The sequence below is a fragment of the Gallinula chloropus genome (assembly GCF_964237585.1).
Source record: "Gallinula chloropus genome assembly, chromosome: 16".
In the NCBI taxonomy this organism is placed as follows: Eukaryota; Metazoa; Chordata; class Aves; order Gruiformes; family Rallidae; genus Gallinula; species Gallinula chloropus.
The window spans coordinates 14,356,002-14,377,422 of record NC_140101.1 but is presented as its reverse complement, the minus strand read 5'-3'; the positions used below and the strand labels follow the sequence as shown (position 1 = coordinate 14,377,422).

The 21,421-nt window shown below is 41.8% G+C and overlaps 1 protein-coding gene across 1 annotated transcript in view; it reads right to left on the bottom strand.

The window, feature by feature from the left end:
* PTPRT (protein tyrosine phosphatase receptor type T) overlaps window positions 1–21,421 on the bottom strand; it is a gene marked incomplete at both ends in the record, with an annotated part of 469,343 nt that overhangs the window by 290,850 nt on the left and 157,072 nt on the right. Inside the window, one exon of the mRNA XM_084271566.1 lies at window positions 1,117–1,388. Coding sequence (XP_084127692.1) covers window positions 1,117–1,388 — 272 coding nt within the window. The remainder of the gene's footprint in view (window positions 1–1,116; window positions 1,389–21,421) is intronic.

The following is a 21,421-nucleotide window of genomic DNA, read 5'->3' as shown; positions in this document are numbered from 1 at the left end:
GAATAGGGCTTTGGGCACCCTGGGCTGGCTTGGGGGCGTCTGCCCAGGACAGGGGTGGCACTGGATGGTCTGTAAGTTCCCTTCCAACTCAAAGTATTCTGTGAGTTTCTAGCAAGGCAGTTACTGCTGGCTTCCAATCTGTTCATTTTTGTACTGCAGTGAAAAAAATCTTGTTTGATTTAAAGGACTTTTTGCTCAGGAAAAGCAAACTTGACCTGCAAAAGGACTTGCAAAAGAAGTCAGTCTCAGGAAGTCTACTATTGGTATATCTAGGAGTAGGATCTCTCTTAGTGTGAGATCAGACTGTCTTTCCCAGGTTTTTCAAGCACTGATTATCTGGGTGAAAGATCAGTTCTGTTATCTCTGTGGAGCACCTACAATGAAGCAAATTCCGGTTCATGACCAGGTTCACGTTAACATGAATGGAGTATAAGCACTTTAATATGACTTCAGAACAAGTGACAAGTTGTGCACAGCCCTTAAAACACCAATTTCCACGCATTTGCATCTCTTTATCCCTTCCCCTCACCCTGCACATGGCTCTCTATGTATTCTGATGATATTCCCAGCTCTTTTTCAGAGGCAGAACATTAAAGCATTTTACTTCAAGCTCAGGTTTTATAGACCTCCTACCCAGTTATTAGAAGCAAAAAAAATGGGAAAAAAGTAATTTTTTCTACCTGCTGTTTTCTGTTCACAGATTATTTGCTGCCTTTTCATATTTTATTCTATCATAATTCCTATCTCAGCCATGTCTTTTATTAGCATCATATGTATATCAACTTTCCCTGCAAAGTTTAGGGTGCAATAACCTCCCAGCCTTTTCTTTTTTGTCTTGAACATAAACCAAGAGAAAATCATGCCTTCAACACCTTGATTCAATGAGACTCATATAGAAGAAGTATCAAGGTGTTGAAGGCATGAATCAATGCTTGAAGGCATTAATACAAGTAGTATGAGTCCACTGTGTGCAATCTTACCCAATTAAAACTAAAAACAATGACTACAAATTTGGGGGAGGGGATTGATTTTCACCATACTCATTGCTAAGAATGGCTCAGCTCATACCTAGTCAAATGTTCAAAGGGAAAAGAGAGAAATATTACAAGCCCATACCTGATAAAAATGTGGCCAGAACGTACTGATGGCAAGTTCTGCTTTCACCCATCCTTCTGTTACAACCCCTGACACGTTCCATATGGGATTGCCCTGTGGTCCTCCATTCACCTTGACATAGACATTGAGAGAGCCAGGACTTGAACGGTCTCTGCTGGATAAGTAATAGTGGAAGTCGATGCAGTGTGTGTCGTTCTCCTTCAGCGTAGGCAGCAGCAAGTGAGCCTTCTGCCCAGAAGCCCGCCCGGAGCTGTTCACCATCATGAAGGAGCCTACAGAGGAAGGCAAAGAGAGAAGACAGACAGGTTTTGCTTGGCTTTTTCAGTAAAAACCAGTTCCATTAGAAAAGTCAGCAAATCCCTTAGAAGCCAGAAAACAAAACATGGATCTGAAAAAGTCAAACTAGCTATTTTATGCTGGCTGTTAGCTAACAGAAAGAAAGGATATTAAAATTGCAGTGCAAAGAGATTCAAGGCCAACCAGAACTGCTTTAATTAGTTAACTTAGAAATAAAACTACTATTTTGGTTTTGGGCTTTTTTTATTATTTTATAAGCCTGTGATAAAACAGTCACTGTAAACAAAAGCATATTCATGCTGCCAGCAGCAAGGATGCTCTGCTACCCAGAAAGCCCCTCAAGGACACAGTCGGTACAAAAACTACAACAGACCAAAGTCTCAGCTGATGTTCGTTTCCACAGCCCCTCCCCACCTCCTGCCAACCTATACACCCCACACCTTGGCACTGTAAACTTCTGTAGCCTGCAAGGTGTTAAGACTAAACAAATTTTTCAGAGCTCAAATGATTTAGACTCATTAGTATAACGGCACCATCTCAACTGCAAATAACACAACACGGACAATTATACTTCTAGAGGGAAGGACAGACAATTTCAGGAGAGAAAGATATAAACTCAGTTTAAGAGTTGGTTAACCTGGAAGCTTGCGTCATATTAACCATGGCACTGGATGTTGAACTCACATTTTGATTCATTAAGCAGCTATTTTATGGCACATTGTGTCTCAGCTCTTCACAGATGCATCAAGGTGACAAATGTTAGCAATAAGGAAAAACATTACGAGAGTTATTTGAAGCAATTCTCTTTAAAGCATCTCCTTTATGTGTCTGCAGACCCTCACACTCAGAAGCAGCTGAAGGAGAAAATACTAAGACTAGAGGGGGAAGGAATGCATGTGCCAGCAGCCAGGCATGATAATTTTTAATCAAATGCAGCCCTCTTGACACTCCAGGCTCTGATGCTGCTGCCAAGCCACGCCGCAAATGTATTTCTCTGCTGGCCTCTTGCAGTTCACAGAAGATTGAGTTTGAAAAGCCTTGCCTCACTTGTAACCTATTGACTTCCCCTATTCCATGCCGTAGCCATGTGACACTCGGATGAGCCAGATAAACATTTTGATCAATTCTGCGCAGCGAACAGCCGTGGAGGCTGAATTTATATCAACAGACACCAGCAACTTTCTCCCATGAAAAAAATGTTGGGTTTTGTTGGGGGGGGGGTTCCCCTGTGTTTATATGAAATATATGCATCTTGTCAAGGATTGAAAAGTGCAGACACGGAATGAAGTCAATCTTTTATTAAAAAAAATCAGCCACTCTAGAGACCTTGGAAAATGCAAGCACAATGCAAGCACAGCTGGGGAAGAGGCTGTGCTAAGAAGTATGAAAATTTATAGGCAAGCTGCAATCCTGTCTTTCATTATGATTTGCTGAAAATCAAAATGGCCCCAAATCAAGTGATTCCAGGTTCGCAGCAAAGACATTGAGAAACATAGGAGCCAACTCCAAACTTTCCAATTTCTCTCCAGCAATCAAAGGCCCCATGATGGGATCCTGACAAATGTTCACTGTTGATTTAATTCCACTCCCCCTCAACCACAAAATCCCCTTCTTGAAGGGGACTATTCTTATAAATCCACCCAAATAAGGTAAAGTTTACAGAAACTGAGGTTTGGGTTCTGCTTCTATGCCCTAAGATAAATCAGTATGAACAAGTGCAACTGCCAGCAAGCTCAAAGAGGTAGCAAGCTGGAAACCCACAGCCTGGACTCTGAGATTGTGACACTTGCTTCCACCATCTCTTGTGCTACTCCTAGCCTGCCTTATCTCTCCCCTTACAAATAAAATAAGGCCACTTGTAAGAACCCCTCTTCTATTTAGAATCTGGAGGGAAAGCCACTGTAAAACTGCTGAGTAACAGTAGTACAGGAGAGAGGAGTAGAGCAGGTGCTGTGAAAGGCTCTGCCGGCAGCATTTCAATGCCATTTTGAGAAATGGTGCAAGATACAACGAAGACAAATTCTCTATTTGCCAGATTCTCATACTTGGGGATGATGGTACAGTCAATTAAAGCACTCAAAGAAAAGCAGAGCTCCTTCTGCACCCACAAGGTTTTGACGAAGCGCCTGCAACACTGGGTAGGAACCCAGGAGAACTCAGTTTTGCACCGTCACTGACTGGATCAACAGAGCCCATCACTTCACTTCTGGGTGGACGTCCTTCTCAACTCTTTCTTTTTAAATTATTATTTGGGTAATATAGGGATTCCTATCCTAAAGAACAACTCTGGAGCTGTACCGTGTCTAACTCAGTATGGTCTTGAACTGTCCCAAAGTAAATAAGCATTTCAATGATAGAAAAAGTTGGGGAGTATTTCCCTTTTACAGAATCATGTATAAAAATAACTAGCTTTCCTCTGGGGGAAAAAACCCCCACACATCAGCTTTTATAAAAAGTTCAAAGTAATAATTACAACTTTATTTTTTGCCACCCACAAAAAAATGAATCACAAGCTATTCGTGGTATGACAATGGCCTTTTGTGCAACTGCTGACAATTCTGGAGAGAGTACCGAGCCTGAATCTACTGACTGACAACATGAGCGAGTAAAATATCCCTCCACCAAAAAAGCACTTAACAAAATAATTAGTCTTAGTTACTAAAAGAATAGCCTTACAAACAATTGTCACATGCATATTATTCATAGCTCCTTATTTATAGCGTAGGGGTTTTTTTTAATACAGCACACCTAGAGATATACAGGAGAAAATACTATAAAAATGTGTCTCCAGTGAAGTCCTGATAAGCAGTATTATTTTATATGACAGGGGAAAAGATGAAAAATTTCCACTTATGGTGCCATCTCTGTCAGAGAAAAGTACTCACACCTTGTTTAAACCAGTTTATCATCCACTAACTGTACTGGATTCCTTATTTCTACAGAGACTTGGTCTGGCAGCTTCCACAGCAAGCCAACCCTGGCCAGTCAAGGCACAGGGCAATCTGCCTCAAGCCTGCCCATCAGAGAGGGTGTCAGCTTCTGGCTTTGTCAACAGGCTAATTGACATTGGACATAAGAATACACTGATTTAAAAAACTCAGTCGTGAATGAATTACATGTTGTATTCTATAAACTGGCCTCTAAACATGCCCAGCTGTACAGATTTTCCTTTTCCTGCTCACAGCATGAACTGCAGTGGGTTATCCTGCCTTCAAAAGGTTGCTCTGCATGCTCCAAGACCAACAGCTGAACATCACTGTCCCATTCTAAGCGCTCATGCCCAGTGAATCATAGAACCATCTGAGTTGGAAGAGACCAAAACCAGGACAAGACCCTTTAGATCGAGTCAAACCACAGCCCAACCCCGCCCAGCCCATCTCTAGATCATGTCCTTCAGCACTTCATCCACAGGCCTTGTAAATCCCTCCAGGGGTGGTGACCCCACCACCTCTCTGGGCAGCCTGTTCCAATACCTGACAACCATTTCAGTACAGAAATTCTTCTGACCTCTGACCTGAATCTCCCTGGGGCAATTCTAGGCCGTTGCCTCTTGTCCTATCGCTTGTCACCCGAGAGAAGAGACCAACACCAACATCTCTGCAACCACCTTGCAGGTAGCTGTAGAGAGCAATAAGGTTTCCTTTCCACCTTCTTTTCTCAAGACTAAAAAGCTCCAGCTCCCTGAGCTGCTCCTCATAGCACTTGTGCTCCAGCCCCTTTACCAGAATGCGGCCCTTCTTCGGACGAGCTCCAGCATCTCAACATCCTTCCTGTAGTGAGGGGCCCAAAACTGAACACAACACTTGAGGTGTGCCCTCACCAGAGCTGAGCACAATGGAACAGTCACTTCCCTACTCCTGCTGGTCACACCATTCCTGATACAGGCAGGCTTGTCTGGGCCATCGCTCAGAGGTAGGTGAGAGATCATCAAAATTGCTCCCACCAGAAAAAAAAAAAAACAGTAAAATAAATTCAAAACAGCCTTTTAAGGACAAGTGTGTTTTTTCTTTATTATCCTTGATATAAATTGACATATTGTGATTCAGAGTCTGACAGCCTTCTTTAGACTGAACACAGAATTGAAGCTGATGGGACTTACTCACAATTTATAGGCCTGCATGTACAAATAAGAGAGATACAATCTGGTCTGGCACCAACAAACCACTTGTCATGTTTTCCACTCATAAAGAACCAGGGAATGAATTACATGTTACAAATGGAAATTATTGATCAATGGATGACTGAAAGCCACTTAAATGTCTCCAGGCAAGAATCTGAATAAAACAAAAGGTAGCTCAGAGAAACTCTTATTAAACAACTGCACATCCAGTTTGGAAAAGTAGTAATAAAAGTAATTGGGGCTCAGTTTTGTTTACCTCCACCCAGAAAGTTCAAATCATACAATGGTCTGGGTTGGAAGGGACCCCCAAGGATCATAGAGCTCCAACCCCACTGCCACAGGCAGGGACACAAACCTCCAGGCCTGGATCCACACAAGGTTGCCCAGGGCCCCATCCAACCTGGCCTTGAACACCCCCAGGAAAGGGACATCCACCCCCTCTCTGGGCAGCCTGTTCCAGCCCCTTACCACTCTCTCTGGAACAACTTCCCCCTAATATCTAATTTAAATCTTCCCTCCTTTAGCTTTAATCCACTCCTTTGTCCTGCCATTATCTACCTTTTTAAAAAATTGATTCCCCTCCTGTTCCTCTGCTTCCTTCAGGGACGGGAAGGCTGCAATGAGGTCCCCCCACAGCCTTCTCTTCTCCAGGCTGAACAAGCCCAGCTCCTTCAGCCTCTCTTTGTAGGGGAGCTGCTCCAGCCCTCTGACCATCTCCGTGGCCTCCTCTGAACCCTCTCCAACAGTCCTACATCTTTCTTATATTGGGGGCCCCAGCTCTGGACACAGGACTCCAGCTGAGGCCTCACAAGGGCAGAGAATGTTCGAATGTCAAAGACAACTCTGAACTGGAAAAATGAGGGGTGTGTGTACGTGGGAAATTACCCATGCTGTGTTAAAGCTCTTTTTTATATTTATTGGACACAGAAGTATACGCTCATTAAAGTAGATTGAATATCAGGTCAATTAAGTTTATTGCTCTTGGATCAACAGGTTAGATTAATTAATATCTTGCTGGTTTTGTCCTGAACAACGAAAAATGAACGTGTTATGTTCCGATCAGTCAGAAGCAAGGGGGATGCAAAGCCGGTAAATAAATTCAGTTTTGAAAATCCTTTCAAAGGCAGGGAACATAAACCGGCACTCTCTCATAGTTATTAAACATACCGCTGAAAATTGGGGAATTAAACCATGAAGTGCTCTCTAGCTGGCCATAAATTTCAATTTTTCCCCTGCTCGGTGCATAATGATGCCTTGATAAGCGTCCTATTATTGATGCATCTGCAACATATATCCTCTTTTCGGAGCTGAAATGCTACTCTGGAGCAGATGGTGGCTATTGTGTTTACACATCAGCACTTCATGATTGCATTTTCTCACGTCTGCAGTAAAAAGAAAGCCGTAATTGAGTTTTTAATGGCTTTGCACATTGTTCATTAAGATTACAAGAGTGTGTTCTGACAAATGACAGCTGAAGAAATGAGGCACTGAGAACCCCTCGTGATCACCAGACAGACCTCGGTTGATGCTGTTTCACTGTTGGCTTTGAAGAACTGTGCTGTTTAAAAGTGAAATTATAGCAACCATTAAAGACTGAGGGTAAACTTGAAAAGAAAGCTGTCAAAATGCTCCACTGCAAAACAAGACTTCTCAAACCTTGAAAACCAGAGTCAGGCACAGAATGTTCTTTTAAAGGGCAAACTCCTTCCCAAATTCACAGAATCTCCTGAGCTGGCAGGGACCCATAAGGATCACAGTCCAGCTCCTGGCTCCACACAGGGCCAGCCACGTCAGAGCAGGGCACTGAGGGCATCCTCCAGAGGCTTCTTGCCCTCAGCCCAGCTGAGGCTGTCACCCTCTCCCTGGGGAGCCTGTGCCAGTGCCCGACCCCCCCTCATTACAGAATCTCTTCGTAACATCCAGGCTAAACCTCCCCTGGTGCAGTTTCATACCTTTCCTTCAGGTTCTATCCCTGATAATAAAGGAGTGGGTTTGCTCACAGCTCCATCAGGTACACCAGCATGGTTTAGACACAGCTTTGCTTATTTCCAAAGGACAAATTTATCTCCAAGAAAGTTAAATCTGACTTCTGGCCTTGTTAAGGAGGAACAAAGCAGCATGCAATAATCCGAGTGGGAAGGAGCCTCAGGCCAAGCTCCTGCTGGAAGCAGGCTCAGCTCTGAGGCCAGATCAGGTTTCTCAGAGCTCCTACCTACTTTCCAGGAAGACTACCCATCCCCTTTGGGAAACATGCTCCATTGCTTCACTGCCTTCACGATTTTTCCTTATATTCTGTCCAAAATCTCTTGTTCCAACATATACCCTTTGTCTCATGCTCCAGATACTTGGTGCAGTAAAGATCCTACCTTGGTATTCCTGATAACCTCCTTGGAGGTACCAGGTAGCCACTGCTAGGTCCACCCCCTGCAAAGCTTTCCCTGTCTCATGTTGAACAACCCCTGGTAATTCCGCAGCTCCTTCTTCCAGGGAAAGTGCTTCAGCCCCACAGACTCAATGCCCTTCATTAAACTTGCTCCAGTTCATCACTCACTCTGACATTATGCATCCCAAATTGGGCACAGTATGCTTGATGCAATCCAATGAGCAGCAATGAAAGGGGGACCACTTCCATTTGCCTACTGGCTATGACCCTGTCAAAGCCATCCAGGATGCCAGCCACCTTCATGGCCAGAGGATGACTGGTTCATGTTCAGCTCGCTGTTGGCCATGGTCCTCGGTTCCCATTCATGATCAAGGAAGACAAAGTTATTCAAAACAACATTAATTATATTGCCAGCTCTACAGTTATATTTTCTCACCATGGATTTCACCGTCCTTTGAAGGTTATTACGAGTATGTTACAGAGCACAGACCTCAGCACAGATCCTTGGGAGGCACATCTGGTAACCTCCCCCAGTGAGAGTTTACTGCCCGTCTTGCCTCTTATCCATTCACCTTCTGAGCACCTTGTCTCTTCTACCACAGCCTCACTGCTCTTAAGGAAGGGTCCTCTCAAACATAGTTTGGAAATCTATTGCACTGGTTTGGAATGTCATTTTAACAGCATGATCCAAGTTACCTGCTGGGGTTTTGTTGTGTTTTGTTGTTTTGGTGGGGTTTTTTAATAGATTCCAATAGATTTAAGAGGTGACTTTCCTTTGCAAGAATGCTTTGGCTCTTCCCCCGTATCTCATTCCCAGAGGATTAGGGTCAATCTCACATGCTGACCTGGAAGTTCTTTATCACAAGCATTTTTACAGAAGGACAAATCAAGCAGAAGACATCTATAACAGCCAGCTAAGCAAGCTCATGCCTTGCCCTGTAAGGTTTCCACATATCACATTTTTGCCTATCTTTCAACATATCCCATATTTATAATACCTTCAGGCAATCTGAATTGCATAGAACAGATATTTAAAAGCATCTACTCTGAATATGAAAAAACAAGTTTAAGAACATTATAAGAAAAAAGCCCATTTAACTCAGCACTTGGTTTCCAGCAGTGACAAAGTGGCTACTTTAAGAACATAAGAATCAGGGCTCTCCGAAGCAGAATTTAACTTTTCAGCTTCCAACAGTCAGCTATATCAAGATTTTTAATGTCAAAAGCTGCGACTACCCCTTTAACTGATTAGCCACAGACTGATCTTCCTCCCATAATTTTTGTTGAGTCAGGGATAAGGCCCTCTGTCAATGAGCTCTATGGTTTAATTATACATTTGCCCTGGTAGGAAAAAAATAGAAAATATTTTTTCCATGTGCTTGGTTTAAGTTATGGCCACTTCATGTGCAGGGCCTGTTTTATGAGGGGTTAGTTACCTGCCTGCTTCACACTTCCAGAGTTTTATATTCCAACTCTTCACTGTCACGTGTAACAACTAAACAAGGCTCAGAAATCTCTTCCCCCTCACTGCTGTACTACAGACAGCAGCACTCGTACAAACTTCAAATTGAATAAGGTGTATCTCATGGATTCAAGTATTAAGACAAAAAAGTCAGACCACCCATGGGTTTTATTACTCAAATGTGGGTCATACTGAATTAATCTACTAGTGAAATACAAAGAGCTTGATTTGCAGCTAAATAAACTGCAAGCTGAGTTCAGTATAATTCATGAGGACAATTCATTCACTTGGGAAATTGTCAGATAATAGGAAAGCATTTTTTAAAGGAATAGCCTACTACTATTTGTAAAGAGCTTTTCTTCTGGAAATTAATGTCATGAAGAGAATTATATTGTTGGGATCTTATTTTTTTTTAAAGGAAAAAAAAAATCTTCTCTGGGAACAAGAGCGATCCTGTATTACTTCAATGACCACAAGCATTTGCTGTAATTATTTAACAAAAAACGAAGATTGTGGCATAAATGCTTTACCAACCTTCTGAGAGGCAAGGTGTGGAACAGGAGGCCTGGCCTGCGCATTTCCAAACACCTTTGGGAAGGGTGAAGTTTGCCACTCTATGCTTTATATAAAACCAAATCATTACAGGACAATACTCAGAACCAGGGAAAACAGGTTTCCCACCATTTCATAATTGCAAACTGAGCCTTTTCCATTGATTCCACTGATTGAGCCATAAATGAGCACTGGCATTTCCAAGTGGCATCCAGATACTGTTCCCATTAAGTCACAGGTGTTCTCAAACAACACACACTCCTTTTTGCAAATGTGTTCCAAGGTGTGAATAATGGTGACCCACAGACAAGGAGAGATGCTAACAACCCAGGAATGGCCTCCAGCCAAATGACAGCTTCCCTTTATTCACTCCCAAAGTAAATGCTGAAGGAAGCGACATCCAAGCAGAGGCTTTACCATCCAAAACACCAAACATTAACCTTCCCCTGGCAGAAGGAACAAAATAAAAATATATCCTGGATTACAAGGAAAAAAAAAATATCCCAATTTAGTGGTTTGCCTCCCTTTATACTGGTGGATCAGTCAGTAAAGCCTTCTTCAACCGCGAAATCCAGATGGGAAGAGATCAAATGACTGAGGAAGCCAACAAGGGCTTAATTAGCAGTGAGCTTTAAGGTAGATTATGAGATTTCTGCAAGAGGCTGTGAAACAGGGACTTGGGGATTAAATGTTTTGTCCAAATTTTCAAACACCAGTTCTTTTAACAGCAGAGAGATGGTCTCATTAAGAGATGGGATTCTGAGTCCAGAAGCTTTGTGGTCCAACTCTGGGTTGTATCAGTCCCAGCAACATATACTAAGATCCACCCAAAGTTTCTTTGCCTGTTTTTGTTACTTTTATACGCTGGCTTTTTTTCTTGTCATGGATAAGGAAGGACCCTATTTGTTATAGGGCTGCTCTTTTAACCTTACAAGAATATTTCATCAAGCGACAACAGCTTCTCCATCGTTCTACTGCTAAAAGCATTCTTCTTATAAAGTAACATATACGTATAGCTCTCAGTCACATAATTCTGTAGCAAGGACAGCCAACGTATTTGCAATCTAAAGCTAACATACAGGATTCAGGTTCTGACTTTGCAATTTCCTCAATGACAAATTGGGGTTTTTCTTATTGGCCCACAGAAAATTAAAATGAAACATGAAGGCAGAACTCTTATACAAATAGGAAAGAAAAGAAGCACTTGGGAGAGTGATAGTAGCCAACAGAGTAGAGGCAAGAAGAAATTTTTAAGCACAGGAGGAAGTTCTCGTTGTCTCAGTTTTGCACATCAGCAAGATCACTGAGCTGGCACTGCAAGACAACTGAAGCTAACGTGACAGAAATGACTAGGCAGAAAAATCAGGGTCTCTATTGCCAGTTTCTGGCTTCAACAACATGTCAGTGGTCTCTAGCAGCCTGTACTCAATGTGGAAAGCTGTCAGATCGTGTGGAAAATCAGCACACAAAGGTTAATTCACGTCTACACAGACGCTAACACAGCAGTGATATTTAGCTACACTTCAAAGTGCCCCAAAAGCTCGTTCTAAACGTTGGATCAGACAGCTCCTGAAAGCGCTGCCATCGAACAGTTCCAGTCTGTAATAGGGACTGCTCAATTCATCACAAAGATTCACGACAAAATTCCTTGTTCAGAGGTGCAAGGTGAGTGATATCCAGAGGTTCTTTCCACCTGCCTCCTTTAGAGCACAGTTCTTCCTTCCTTACACTTCAGCAGAAGAACATGTGCAACTGAGGCTTGCTAGAGCAGCATCAGTGGTCAAGTCACTGTTTCCTCAACCTCAAATCTTGCTTGACAGCACATATCACAGTCTGCCCAATCTTAGAAGAGACCCACCTCTCTGAAGCCACAGCCACCTGGCTACCATGCTGCATCTCTCGTGCTTATCTCTGGGCTCCACAGCTATTTCTAGAATTTTCTTCCCACATTTCATTAACGATTCTTTAATAATTAAAGACCAATCACCACAGCTATAAGCCTGGGTTTGCTGAGAAACAAAAAATGGGGCGTGCAGCAGAATGAGAAACAATTCTATAAATCTCTACAGTGAAAAACTTTTTAATAGATGCACTGCCAGCAGTCAATGTTGTAAGGTCACTGCTGTAGTATGCTTCAAGAGATCCTTATTCCATTATTTATAAATATGGTATAAATTGTTTGGCAGGGCTATAAAAAAAGGGTCTATTAGCAATGGAGCTATTCCAGGCTATCAGGTAAAGAAGTCTTGTAAGAACAAACATGTAATTCTCTATAAACAATAGACAAGAATTCTCTACAGCTTTAATTATACCTCCTTCATTACATCATCTTTTAAAACAGACTAAAATGTACACTAAACCCTGAAAATTGAACACGTTTTGCTGCTTTTTAATTCCAGTAGCTGGATATTATCTTAACACTTAAGTGTAGACCTTTGATTTAAACAATATTAACTAATATAGTTTAGGTTATTAATGGGCAAATAAACAAAACAGGGAAAATAGCCATAGTATCTTCATGTAAAAGACATTGCAAGTCTTGCTCTTAGCACTCAAGAGCTTTATTCCAGATGAGCTTTGCAAGAGAAAGCACACAGAAGAGAGAGGTAGGGACATCAGTAAGCATCAGTACAAAGCCTCTCACAAATGCCATTTGAGAAGGGTCAGGACTTCGAACACAAAATATCTCCCTTACCTGATATAACCTGTGGCATAAACTGCTGCCAAAAGCCTGCCTCGCTCATGGAAATGGCACTATTTCCATAAGTAGCCTCCAGAAAAAACACTCATCAAATTTTTAAGTTCAAGATTTACAACTCCTTGTGTAATGAGCATAATTTATAATTGGATGCTACAGAACTCACTTAGAATGAAACACCCACAATAAAGGAGTTCAGAGGTAGTGGCCAGTAAAGACGTTTCTGAAAAAGCAATTGCTACTTATTATGTGTGCCTCAGCTTTGTTTTCAAATACAGTGCTTATGTTAAAAATAAAACTCTGTATCACGTTAAAACCCAATGGCTTGAAATAAAAATCCCTCCAACCAGGTACAGATTCAAGGACAGCATGGTTTAGGTTGGTGACTAGAAGCAATTAAATAACTAAATCACTACATCTCAGCTACATCAGCTCTCCTTGGAGGGGGCAGCAAGACAAAGTCAAAAGTCTACTGCCTCTCAGTATCAAAGCTGTCAACAGAAACATGATTTCAGATGCCTAAATGTGTATGACATGCCCAAAAATAGGATTAAAATTTCTGGTTTTGAAAGCTACCCTTCCTGTGAACGTCTGATACATGTAACAGTCAGAGACACAAAAAATCCTAACACCACATGATTATCCTCATTGATTATCTATTCTGCATTATCCAGCTACAATGGTTCATCAATTAAGCCATTAAAAACTTAACAACATCCTTTTCCAGCGTACCTTTTGTTCTCTGCTTTTGTGTTGATCTTGTTTTCCAATTCTGCTTTGTCTCTGAGCACATTTTTTTCCACTTTTGCCAAATCCTCTCCTCTAACTATGTTTAAAAGATGAAGGACACAGCCTTGCAAACTCCATTACACCTTCCCCTCCCTTTCCAAGGACACAACGGATACCTGACGGATGCAGCCTCACTCGTGACAGGTGTGTGGATGGATAGCTCAGGGTTCATAATAAGGTTCAATCTAATTTGTTTTAATTTCGTTACCCTAAAGCCACTGAGATTGAAGACTATCAGGTAGTTACTCTGGTGTCGCTTAAGGTTCTCAGACACCAGTCTTCTGCAGCAGACAGTCTAGTGCGTGTCTCCAATGCCTCCTGAGATCATCAACTGAGACAGCTGCGTCCTTAGCTTCCTATTCTTGATAAGTTAATAAACCAAGCTTATCTTCTTGTTGTGTTTAATTAAAACCGACATAAAATCTAAATTACCAGGTCAGTTGGACCCTAAATGTTGAACCACTGAGGACTTTGTGAAAGACACTGTGGAATCACCTTTAGCATCAGGAATAGAGCCGCCAGAAGTATTTTGTTGAAAATATTACTTTCCTAGGAAGTGCCAAACTCCATGTAGTTCAGGCACAGAGTTATTTTCAATATATCAAACTCTTTGTTCTCTTAATCATTAAGGACTAAATAGCTGAATATTTTTATTACCTAATTCTGGAATATTAGAAGTGGTTTATATGTCAGCCAGAATTAAATCCCTCATTAGCAGGCATGCAGCTACATTACTAGCCAACGCTTACGATCTCCACAACTTGTGTAAAGCTTCCATATGTCTTGTATATGTAACATCTTCTAGGAAACTGCAGAGGGATTATTACCTTTTCTCTTTGCGACAGAAAACACATATTAAACATAATGCCAAAAGGCAACTGTAGCAAACGAAGTCTGAAGAGGAATTGCTTCTTAAACAGTTTGTTTTTATATAACTGTGTTCTGACCATATGGTCACTTATTTGCACATTTAAGAAATCAATGCTGCATTTCCCCACTCAGAACATGTGAAAGGTTAGATGCTGAGCTATTTTTGCATCCGAGTTTCAACTTTGCCGAGCAGGGTTCCAACAAAGCGTTGGGAGCTGTTGAAGGCGGTGATGCTATTCTGGGTGTACTGCAGGATAGCCAAGGGTGGAATTTGGCACAGTAAATTCAGAAAATAATTAAGGCCATCTCACAAGCCACCACACAGTATGGCAGCACGAGAATTTCTCAAAAGGAGCAGCTCAAAACTGCAAAAGCAGAGGCTGATGCAGACCACTGTGGAGGCGTTACTGGCAGAGGAGAAAGGAGCCTCGGTGGGTCCAACCCACATCTTTACCAGCTGCAGTCACTACCATTTGCTTATTCCCACAGGAACTAAGTTAGCTCAGATTTTTCTTTTAAATGGGCAATGTCTGTTTGCCTGTCTTAACTCCTTTTATAATTACAGCATCCTGAACAGGGGACTTACAATCAGCATCCTCTTTTTCAGGGGTACTGTGCTGTTTGGGTGGATGCTTTCTAGCTGAATGTTACTGACTACTGCTCAAGTATAAAGGAAATGCCACCCCAAAGCAGCTCAGTTGCCAAGAGTGGCTCATACCAGTACTCACAGAAAGTGTCTAAGTCTCCATGAGAAAATACTAATTTAATCCAAATCAAAGATATTTCTCCATAACATGATTAATTTGGTGACTGGCTCATGACACAAGACAGTATTTGTGCTTTAAAAAAAAACCTCCAAACCACACAGTTACAGTTCAAGATGATTAAACTAGGCCCATCATTACACCAAAGCGTAATCATTCAGTAAATGTCTGATAGGCACTGAAACTTAACAAATGCTTTTACTCAACCTGACAGTTGTGCTCAATTTCTTTGATGCTCAAGCATTTCTTCTTTGAGGAGCTTGAAACATGTTGCCTCTGAGCCACTGTATACCTGCTCACATTTTAATCAGACAAATATGCCCAGTACGCTTAACATACACATAGTTTATAATACTTTGTTGTGACTCACTTCTCCGTCTTTTTGATATCAGGCAGCAAGAGGATTACCAGTATCTACAAAGGCTAGTATTCTTGTCCTTTTTTTGATAAGCCCAGCTGGATGCCTGTGTAAATATTTTGTAGAAAATTTTTCAGAAGTACATACAGATTTCTTTCCAGTGGGCTGCAGTTCATTTAGAACCCAACAGTGTTATACACATAATGTTAAATTTTTATTAGAAATTAATGGTATCTACTGAATCGCATTTTCTGGTCAAGGTTTTCCTGTTGAAAATTAACTGGGCTGTGAACTACAACACCAAGCGGAGCTCTGCAGGTGACGGCAGACCGACTCGATACCACTGCTTGAATGAGAACTTCAGAATTGTGATTGGGGAGTTCCTCAATCCACTATTTTCTCCACTATGTAACTTTTATGTAGCACCTGCCACCCCAAAATATGGTCATGACCACATGGAACTGACTAGGAGGATTTAAATAAAAGGCTAACATACCCACATTACAAAGATTTCAACAGGTCTTGGCACTTTAAGTGGATGGAGCTAAATACTACAGAAAGTACAAGACAGAGCTTGCAAAGATGTTTAATTTACAGAGTAGACAGAATTCATACTGTTAACCAGAAATCATATGTTATACATGAGACAGCCCCCAGCCTATCCCACGTATGCCAGCCATTCGCTTCCCTCAAGTTCCTCACAGCTCTCCACAAGTTCTTCTCTCAGAGCCATGCTACCTATTTAATCCCTGATTGCCTTTACTGTACTGTTAGGAAAGATGTTTGGGCACCAGTTGTTAACCTTCTGCAACATTTGAGTATTTTTCTGTCACCACTACTCTTCAAATCCAACATAGAATTTTGTCCTGTTCCCCACCCCTTGCCACCTCCCCCCACCCATGAGGATTATTTTATTTAATAGACTCTCAGGAACTATTTCAAAAGCTCAGGAATCCCTAGTAAATCCAGTTTTAATCCATTATTACACTGGCATAGAAGTAATTTCTGTACAGTAGAAAGTCACAGTTTTCCTCTGCAAATGCTCTGCTGGTTAGACTTAGTGCTGGACTCACCCTAAGTGGATTCATCTATTTTCTATTGTTTCAATCATTTTTATCTCCAAGCTTTTTAGGTTCTTTTTTCTTTTCTTTTTAAAAAAAACACATCTCCCTGCTCTCCATTTCAATGGCAAATTAAACAGCTATGAAAAACACATTAGCAAAGCAACAATTTCACATAGAATCTTCCTCATATTATCAAAAAGACTTTCTGTTCCTTCCCAAAGCCACCACTGGTCGTTTGCCCACCTTAGCCTGACATCCATGCAGAAAGGTCCAGAAGACAGACACGATAATTTCTAGTATTAAGACTGGTGCAAAGTACTCATTTAGGCCATCTGAAGAGTACATTTTTCACTAAGTGAAGAAGCTAATTACTGACATTCTCACTGACTCACCAGTTCTCGTTTCCTGCAACTAGAACATTTAAATAAACCTAATATCTCCTATTATTGTATTCTGAAGTTATCTCTTCACCCCAATTTCAAGTGTCTACACCATTCCGAAATTATTCTTAGTAGGCTCCTTTTCATTGTTTGAAGTAAAATGCCATTTTTATCCCCAAAGTTTACACTTATTTGCTGGTCACCACAGTCCCAGCAGTCTCTCTCGGTTGGCGCTTTCAGTCTTCAAAGATGCTACCAAGTGTAGCAACAGCTGAATGACTTGGTCCAATATGTAAGCTACATTTCCTGATCAGGAGAACAAGCAGCAGTGTAGCTTCCCGCCTACAGCAATGATCTTGAGTCTTCCACTGAAACCAACAGCAAGACATACAAGTGCATCAACAAAAGGGCAGCTCTACCAAGCTTTCAATTCATAGACTCATAGAATGTTTGGATTGGAAGGGACCTCAATGATTGTCTAGTTCTAACCCCCTGCCATGGGCAGGGACATCCTCACTAGACCAGGGTGCCCAAAGCTCAATCCAACCTGGCCTTAAACCCTGCCAGGGATACCACAAACTCTCTGGGCACCCTGTGCCAGGGCGTCACCAGCCCCAGAATTTCTTCCTAACATCTAACCTAACCCTGCCCTCTTTCAGCTTGAAGCCATTGCCTCTTCTCCTATCACTACTCTCCCTGGTGAACAGTCCCTCTCCCGCTGTCCTGTAGGACCCCTTTAAGTGTTGGTAGGCCATAACTAGGTCTCCCGGGAGCCTTCTCTTCTCCAGGCTGAACAAACCCAACTCTGTCAGCTTGTCTTCAGAGGAGAGGTGCAACAGCCTTCTGATCATCTTCATGGCCTCCTCTGGACTCACCCCAACAACTCTATGTCTTTCCTGTACTGGGGACCCCAGAGCTGGACACAGTACTCCAGGCGGGGTCTCATGAGAGCAAAGCAGGGGGACAGAATCCCCTCCCTCTATCTGCTGGCCACGCTGGTCTTCATGCATCCCAGGACAATGGTTGGCCTTCTGAGCTGCTGGTGCATACTGCCAGCTCACTTATTAAAATTGTTGTAATTTAAGCAGGTATGAAACACCTTTTGAGGATGACACATTCTAGTCATTGCCAGACAACGAACACTGGGAGATGTTCCCAGCATAAATACAAATAAAAATTAAAATTCTAAATTAAATGTCTTGGAACAACATGAAGTATTGAGACTTCATTAGAGCATTAGGCAATTACAGCAGAGCCTTTCACAGATGGCCAAGAAGTGAAGACTTCAGTCACCTTTTCAAAACCTGAATGAAGTTTTCAGTACTGGCACAACTTCAAGAGGAAACTGAGAATTTTCCATAGGCAAGGCTTGTCCTTTCTGTTCCAAGTGTTTGGAGTTGAAACAGGTTGTAAATACCTTGGGCAGAAGGAACTCAAACTAATACACACTTGAGCAGGTTTTTCAGGTTCTGATCCCCATTCTAAAGGAACCAGACAAATGAATCTCCTCCCTGAACTCAGCACGACCAGGATTGGTGCCAAATTATTAACAAGCATTTTCTCGGTAGGATTATCTATCTTTGAAAAATAATTGCTCCTCGTGGCCTCACAAACAAATGAGCCATTTATGCAGGATTTACACTGCGTTAACTAGAATTTTCACAAATTCATGCCAACAGACTAACCTTCTAAGCACGTGGACACAATTAAGCTTTCAGCTTTCCCATTAATCTCTATTACAGAAACTAGCCCAGGATCATACTGCTATTCCTCCTAGCTTAATATATCAAATTCTACTCTTCCTGCAGGAGTCATTTGTGTTATAGACAACTCCAAGAATAAACAATGTTCTGACATAGATTTTGGGATGGAGATTTCCCTAGCATCCATACCCAGTTCATTTTTGAAAGCCAGTTTGAACAGCCAGGTGAGTTTCTGTCAGAATGGGACATTCTTTATTTCACTTCTCACCTGTAAATTCCAACCAAGAGTCAAAGGAAGAGAACTGGGCTCTCATCCTACACACACACATATATACCTCTGGGTTCCTGTCAGGCTTTGGACACAAGAATGTTTAATCCACTGACAATAATATTGCCATTCCAGGTGTATGTTAGTTTTATCAAAATCATACACTGCATGACAGGTATTTGTTGTACTGCTACTAGAAATGCTGCTTGGTGTCACTTATTCCCTTACTTATCCAGCTGCCTTCACAATATCAAACTAAGCATTAAAGAGATGCCTTGCTTGTAAGAAAATAATTCAGCATATTCTCTCAAAAAACATGTGTGCCTGTGTGTCATACAGCTACTGATATTTCCCCAAAGAGAATGAAGCTTTAGGATGTCTTTGTGCAAAAAACTACTCCAAAAACTTTCTCTTTTGCAGATGCATCCCCCAAATCTTTACAGTATTTGTTCAAATAACTGTTCAGAACTAGTTATGGACCTGTGCTGCAGACAGGCAGCACAAGAATCAGCCAGACACTGTCACCTAGACCAGCTCTGTTTCAGGAGGCAGCTCCAATGGAAAAAACTGAGGGTCACTTTTGTTTTCCAGATTCACTCACTCTGCTTAGGAGCAGAAACACAGGAGAAATAAGAAATTGTCTCAAAATGTGTAATTAAATAACATTTATTCCTCCAACAGTTGCATACAAACTAAAATCCATAATTAAAAACCCCTGTTTAATAACCTCACTTAAAGATGCAACACAGTTCAAAAGAGAGGTAGTTCTTTAAACACATAGCAGGACTAACAGCTCTTTACAGAGCTGCTCCCCTTCTAGAGGACACTTGCACTTTGACCACTACTAGCATCAACACCGTGTGCACAAACAGGGTCAGCACACATACTCCCTCCACAGATACTAGAATGGCACTCCACCCGTGGGTCAAGAGTAACAAAAGCTAAATGAGAAACTTTACACCTCTGAGAAACTGTTGAAATAGCCTCAGTGTCCATGACATGTAGGCAACAGTATTTTTCCTTTGGCGGTTCTACAGGCACTTTATCAGAGTAACCTGCATAAGCTGCTCGTGAGTTTGTTGTTCCCAGGGAACAGTGCCATACTAAACCCATTGTGATGAGTAATCTCTCGAAACCCATAATATTTTCTTTTCAATGAGAGCATAGGTACACGTACTGTGTTGCCAGGCTGATCAGTTTATCAAGAAAAACGGTACTGGATGCTGGATAGCTTGAGTATTTCTCAGCATATCAAAATATCCTCAGAAAAAAACACACAAAACCAGCAACAGCCACCCAAAACCACCCCAAACCAAGGGCATTTAGGATTGCCTTCTCTTACTTGCTAAAGCACCAAGACACACTGGAGCACTGAACCTGAACACCACAACATCCCACAGATCCTTCAAGTTCAGCAGCCTGTTTGTGGCAGCGCTCTGTGGTACCTCAGTGGGCAGAACTGCTGTAACCTCACAGAAATATTCCCTGCCCATCTCCACACTGCAAGACAGAGAGGGGAATACACTTCATACAAACAAACCCTTTGTCTAAAAGAACAGTAAAAACAATAGCTGAAGACATCATCCCTCTGAACACGCTGCTCACAAGGGCTCTGCAAACACATCCTTTGCAGTGGCTGAGTAAGAAAGACCACCACTGCTGACCGTGACACAAATCTGAAAACTACATTTAAACCAACAAAGCTCTTTCCCATTATAGTTGGGGGGGGTTCCCTGGGCCCCCCAGTCTTCTCTGCCGCTCTCAGTACACAGAGCACCATGATGTGACCAGAGGAATGGAGTTCGAGCAGTCCCCCCAGCTGACAATTTCCTTTGCACGTTTGCCTCCTTATACTGTAAGGAAGAATCCAATTTCCAAACCTACAGGCAGTCCATTTAAATCACATCTTTCCAGTTTGAACACATACCACTTGCAGTTTGTGTTTTGCGGACATGCAATTGTATTTCATCCTTGTAAGGCAAAGGCTCAGAGCATTCCACCAAAACCCAGTAACATGCCCTAGGTTTACATTCGCAACAGAGGAATCCTTATAAAGTTTGGATTTCACAGTGCTGGAGATACCTCCAAAAAGGATCTTTCAGAAACCCACCCTTTGTTTTTCTCCTAAAATAGCTGATCCAAGATTAGACCATTTGAATTTTAAACAGGTTAAGGCTTTTTTTTTAGTCAGAGTATTTGCAATAACGCATAAATGAATTAACAAGAATTAAGATAATTTGCCCATTTGGATCTGTTTCTATTTTGTAGTCTCATAGCCTCTATCAAGGACGCTAATTTGGAAGAACAGCAGAGTGTAATTTCTTCTCCTTCACAGAATCAGCTAGACTCAGCATGCAACCGTTTGTCTATCAGCTTTGGGAGCTGGGTTTCCAAAGAGTTTATCCTTAATCTTCCTGGAATTCTCTGGCTCATTAAAGTACTGAGTTTTTCATTAATGCAGTTTCCATTACGCATCCCCATGAAAAGATTGTTTTAACCACTTGCTCTTTAGGAAACTATCCAATAAGTCTGTTCCGCACACAGCGCTGCCAGAAAACAAACATCACAGAGCAGCTAAAATTCCACAGAGCACCAAG